This window comes from Sprattus sprattus (genome assembly GCF_963457725.1).
Source record: "Sprattus sprattus genome assembly, chromosome: 18".
In the NCBI taxonomy this organism is placed as follows: Eukaryota; Metazoa; Chordata; class Actinopteri; order Clupeiformes; family Clupeidae; genus Sprattus; species Sprattus sprattus.
This window is the reverse complement of record NC_137916.1, coordinates 5,752,304-5,758,327: the sequence shown is the minus strand read 5'-3', so window position 1 is coordinate 5,758,327 and position 6,024 is coordinate 5,752,304. Positions and strand designations below refer to the sequence as shown.

Below are 6,024 nucleotides of genomic sequence, written 5' to 3'. Positions count from 1 at the left end.
GATTTTCCATGAAACCCCAAAAGGTTTACTTAATTGAAGAAAACATGCGTTTCGGTAGTGACAATTCTTAAGGTTACACGTCGATTTTCAGACTTTGGAACACATTTATATAAAAACTATGGGATTAAGCTACTTACCATTCAATCATGAGGGACAGAGATGCAGTGTCACTGCATGGTCAAAAATGCAGAGTCGTGGCTAAAACACAGGCTCAGCCAATGGACTAAAACTCTTGTGTTTCGGTAGTGACATGAAAACTAGGGACATGATTTTTGAGTATAGTATAGTAAATGAGTATAGTAAATTGATTTAAAAATTAAACCCACAATAAATCTAAATATTCCAAGTTCTGTTTCAACCCAATCATAAAGATCTTTGAAATTAAATCATTGAAAAAAATCTCAAAAAATTGAAAAGTGTTATTTAAAGGCATTGAAATTTAGGTGTCAGGGTTGGGGACAGCTACTTCCCAATAGAAAGTACCCTATAAATGATGATTTTGTACATATTTAGCTTATCACTATCTCATGAAATGCATTGGGTTTATATAGACCATAACATTTTCTAATTAAATATCTATGCCTAAATACCTAATTGTTTTGTAAATAGTTTTTATTGTTGAGGGACTGCATATTACACGAATTCGGTAGAATGGCCCATATACAGCCGCGGAAAAAATTAAGAGACCACTTCAAAATTATCAGTTTCTCTGGTTTTACTATTTATTGGTATGTGTTAAAGTAAAATGTACATTTTTGTTTTATTCTATAACCTACTGGCAACATTCCTACCAAATTTCAAATAAAAATATTGTCATTTAGATCATTTATTTGCAGAAAAATGACAATTGGTCAAAATAGCAATAAAGATGCAGTGTCATCAGATCTCGAATAATGCAAAGAAAACAAGCTCATATTCATTTTTTAACTACACCATACTAATGCTTTAACTTAGGAAGAGTTCAGAAATCAATATTTGGTGGAATAACCTTGATTTAAAATCACAACTTTCATGTGTCTTTGCATGCTCTCCACCAGTCTTTCACATTGCCGTTGGGTGACTTTATGCTACTCCTGGCGCAAGAATTCAAGCAGCTCGGCTTCTTTTCATGGCTTGTGACCATCCATCTTCCTCTTGATCACATTTCAGAGTTTTTTTTATGGGATTCAGGTCTCGAAATTGGGCTGGCCATGACAGGGTCCTGATCTGGTGATACTCCATCCACACCTTTACTGGCCTGGCTGTGTGGCATGGAGCATTGCCCTGCTGGAAAAAAAACTTCTCAGAGTTGAGGAACATTGTCAGAGCAAAAGGAAGCAAGTTTTTCTTCCGGGACAACGTTGTACTTTGCCTGGCTGAGGTTTGTAAAAGACCATAAGGATTGAACCAAAGCGGACTGGAGGGTCTCCTAGTTCGTCTTCTCTGATGAGTCCAATTTCACAGTAGGTGCAAGACTCTGTGGCTTGTAGGCCTCTCCAGGTCTCCGTCTAACCATCAGACGACCATGTGTTGGGCAAAGCTACAATTACAGTTACAATTAAAGTTTTTTGACCTTTTTTTGGAGTTTGGTCCGCCATCTTTTTTTTTTGATCTTCGCGCTCTTTAGACTTGAGCAGAAACGCGATCTGATTGGCTAGTGCCTGTGCATGAAAGGTGCTGTGAGTGAACCGGTGCCCAGCTTGAGAGAGCTCCAGTGGGTAGCTGAATGTTTCGATTGGACTGAAAGATAACGTCTTCTCGATCAATTTATACGTTCGCTACAATATGTTGGATTTATGTTAATGTAAATTTAAAGGGAATAAATACAATTCTGATTTGGAAGACATTTAAATTTGTGGGAAAAAAAATTGGTTGAATTTTTTTTTTTTTTTTTTAGAAATATTAAAAAAAATTATCTTATCAACCAAAGATTTCGCGACCCCCCTGCAGTACCTGTTGAAGACCCCTGCTCTAGCCTACAACGTTAACCTACTCACTTGAGCTGCAAATCCCTACCATACTACAGTATAATTATCACCTATCTCACTATGACTGTGAGCAGATGTCTTCAATATGTTTATTGTTGTGTCATTTTTTAAATCTATATTGTTAATTTCTCTTCCTAAAACTCACTAGAAGACACTATTTAAAAGGTTATTTTAAAAAAAAATCTTATGGGGGAGCATGCCCCCAGACCCCCCCTAGTTTTGCTTGGTCACAGAAAAAATAATAGGTGTTTTCTAGGGGAAAGCCTGCCCTAGAGTGGGAATCGGCCCTCTGGTAGCGATAAAGAAAAATTGTGGCCCTCTCCAGCATTGAAGTTGCCCATCCCTGATCTAGTGTATGCAATATTCCTGCAGGACATGAATATCACAGGGTCTGTGACAGCACCTCTCCAAAATGCTCATTGGTGAACTTTGTTTTCCTCTGCTACGATCCAGAACAACTCTGGCCTCCTCACGCCTCTTTGGAACTGCAAATAGAAATATATTTGAAATATTGAAAAATAAACCCAAATAATGCTATCATTGTTTCTTTCTGTTTGTCTCACTCATACATCACTCTTACAAACACAATTTACTTGACATTGTCTGACAGTAACGTGTCAATGTCCTGTAGTTAATGTATAATTCTTTAGCTGTTCTATGTCTGCTTTTCCCTTCTAGTTTCACCAGCCTCACAGCCAAAAGCATAATGTCAGCTGGTGTGCTGCCCCTGTCTGTCTTTCTCTTGAAGTTCCTGACCATTCTACCAACAAAGACACAAAAGATATCACTCTCTGCCCATCCTCAGTTGAAAAAAAAAAATTCTAATACTTGCGGTGTCAACCCCGCAAGCTATGAGACAACCATCCCCAACTGACTCCTTGACAAACATGTTAACCTAGCTGCAGCATGGCTTAAACTATTATGTTAAAAGATGACTCAAAATAAAGCTAGGCTACTACTTTTGTCTTTTCAATGAGTGTGTTGTTTTTTGATGACTAATAATCTACAAGCTCTCAATACAAAAACAACACCAACATGAAAATATACTCTGACGCATGAAAATTACAAATTGTGTCCTCACCTCAATGTTTTGTGTCTGCTCAGCAAAATTGCAAGTGCAAATGAGTAAGCTAACAAAGGCTAACAGTTTGATATGAAAATTGTACCACAGCGCCCTCTAGTGTGCCTGGAGTAAGCAGTGTGACAAACCCGTGAGACAACCAGCCCCGGTCTCCCCTATATATATTTCTTTTACAGCATCTCTTCAGCACAAGAGCAGACGGCACAGGTGTTCAACCCTGGTGTTTTAATTGGTTGAAGACGCTCTGCATGTTGGGACTGGAAGTTCGAGATCTGTTGCAGACAAATTGTGGATGGCAAAACTTCACACAGCAGCAGCATGCAATAGGAGCCTTTAGGACAGTCGCAGGAGGACGTCCGAATTATTTTCTCGCCTTAAAAGGAATCTGTTTAGACCACTCATGAGGACTTATCCATTTTCCCACAGCCTTATTTGTAGCGAACACATTAACACAACATTTGATATGGCATATGCAATTACAGATCGAATATACATTCACATCGTAATCAGTGCACATTTTGTAAAATTAGGTGAGCTGCTTCTCACGCCCCTCTAGCTGTCCATTCTGTGTTTATGCCACAAAAACCTCCAGTGTTCGTACACAATCCTGTCTCTGTAAATTGGAAACATGGTCGCTCAGACCGAGCCATAAACAATTACATGTCGCCGCCTGGTGGTAGTGTTCCTTGGGCGAAATTAATTACATTCCAAATAGACCAAATTTTTTTTTATTTTTATCTTGGTCCACCCTCTATCACAGACACTAACAAACTCCCTAAAGACACTCGCAGACAACTCAGAGAGCTGACAATCAGACTTCCTAAGTCTTCCTGCCAGTGCCAGTTCAAGTCAGGGCAGTGTGTACTCACATACTCAGCTATACTTGCCCTATTTAGAAAGTGAACCAATAAACATTTTTCAGAGTAATTCCATTAGGATATATGTAGTTTATTAGATGCGTCCGGCATCTCTATAAGAGGGTATGTCCGTCCGTCTGTCGGTCGGTCGGTCTGTCTGAAACGCATTCTTTCAATTGTAACTCCCTCCTGTGTCCACAAGGTGGCAGAGTTGAGTTGACGCATCTTGTTGTCCGCTCGGACTTGTTGTATACATTTTTGACTCTCCTCTATGGCTGTATGCAAACACAAAGAGATACACAGAGGCATGCTTGCTTCTATTCTGCCCGTTCATTAAACACATGTGCACGCGTGCACACACACACACACAAAAACACAAACACACACAGATTCTATAGTGATTTGTCAGAAGTTTATTGTGTATCATAGTGTTCAGCAGCATGAGTGCAGCATGAGATGTATATTAATGTTTTGACTTTACCATGTGGTTTCCATGGTCTTTCATGACATCATTCTGTTATGTTCCTTCTCACACTCATAACACACAATCAGGATGGAGCTCCACAAACCCTCCTCTCAATGTTACATCAGTATTACGAATCACTGCAAGGTTAGTTTAAGTCCCTTTAGATGTTCCTACATTTTGCGGTTCATGTGACATTCTAAATGTTTTTTGGCAAGAGTAAGCAGGTGTAACCATGACACTAATCTAAGCATCAACGCCTCTTATGTGTTCCTACAGTAATTCTCCAGGTCATAGAAGTCACAGTAGAAGTGACAGCACTGCTCAACAATGCCTCTCTTTGAGATCTCTCTGCTGGGTCCTCCTCTGCTTTTGTCCAGGACAACTCTGGTCTCCTCAAGAGAAGGAACACTGTCCATCCTGATACCTGCAAGTAGAAATGGATTTGAAATACTGATAAATAGTCTCTTTTTCACACTCTTACCTCACTCTTACAAACACACATACTCTATACACGCCTACAATCAGGGCAGCACTGACATAAACCAACATCCTTGACAATTTTCTGTCCATCTATTGAGGGACATCTTACAGATGGGGAGACTTCAGTTGTAGTGAGCTGAAGAAATTGCCTTCACCTCCCATCCCGGCTACTTCTTTACTCTCACTCTCTCGTTTGTTCATGTCCCTTACGTATGTCTTCCTCTCTGACACGTCTTCCCGGCTGGTAGAAGAGTCCCCTCTCGCCGCAGACAAACAGCAGGGCATCCACCAGGTGAACCCCACACAGTCGGCGAGCCCTGAGGGAGACTGCGAGCGCACCAGGGGCGCTGGGAGCCAGAGACACGCAGCAGAGCAGCAGCAGCAGCACTCTGAAACCAGACATTCTTTCTCCAACTGGTGCAGTTGCATAGATTTGAGGAAAAAATTGTACATAGACACATGTCGTGACCTCCACAAGTGAACATCAACAGACAAAAAAAGTTGTTCAGTGGACTTCATTCAGCTTCATTAACTTGTACTTTACAATCAGAACTACAGAAGAAGATTAAGGAAGAAATCAAGGGAAAGAGAGAAGAGGTGGACACAGAGCATTTCAATTAAAGGTTGTGGAACAGGCGCTTACCTGGCTGTAACAGTACTGATCCGGAGGCTGTGGTTGGTCCCTCCAGCAATACTGGAGTGGGGAGATGTACCGTATAGTCCTGGTGCTCTGTTCTCTCTCTCTCTCTCTCTCTCTCTCTCTCTCTCTCTCTCTCTCTCTCTCTCTCTCTCTCTCTGTCTCTCTGTCTCTCTATCTCTCTGTCTCTCTATCTCTCTCTCTCTCTCTCTCTCTATCTCTCTCTCTCTGTCTCTCTCTCAGTATTTGTCACTAATGCACTGGGCTCTCTGTCCAGCATTGCAGTCTATTACTGATCCATGAGCTACATGGTTTCGATGTGTTCTGTTTAATCACCCTGTTCCCACCTGTGTAATTACCCCTACCTCCTATTCTTTCCACTCTGATTTTCCTTTCAGCTGTCTCCCTACCAGTCCTTCACCTCTGCCACCTACACACTCACAGCTTGAGATGCTGACCAGAGCCCTACAGGACAGTAAATAAATCACACATCTTGCTTATCAAATGCAAGATGTAGAGTTTGTCATCCCCTAGTC

General features: G+C 41.0%; 1 protein-coding gene across 1 annotated transcript; it reads right to left on the bottom strand.

Annotated features, from left to right (window-relative positions):
* Positions 1–4,631: 4,631 nt before the first annotated feature.
* LOC308379845 (insulin) lies at positions 4,632–5,254 on the bottom strand (the record flags this gene model as incomplete). Its single annotated transcript, XM_080857107.1, has 2 exons — positions 4,632–4,795; positions 5,062–5,254. The coding sequence occupies 2 exons, from the start codon at positions 5,252–5,254 to the stop codon at positions 4,632–4,634; spliced, it is 357 nt and encodes a 118-aa protein (XP_080713233.1).
* Positions 5,255–6,024: the final 770 nt, after the last annotated feature.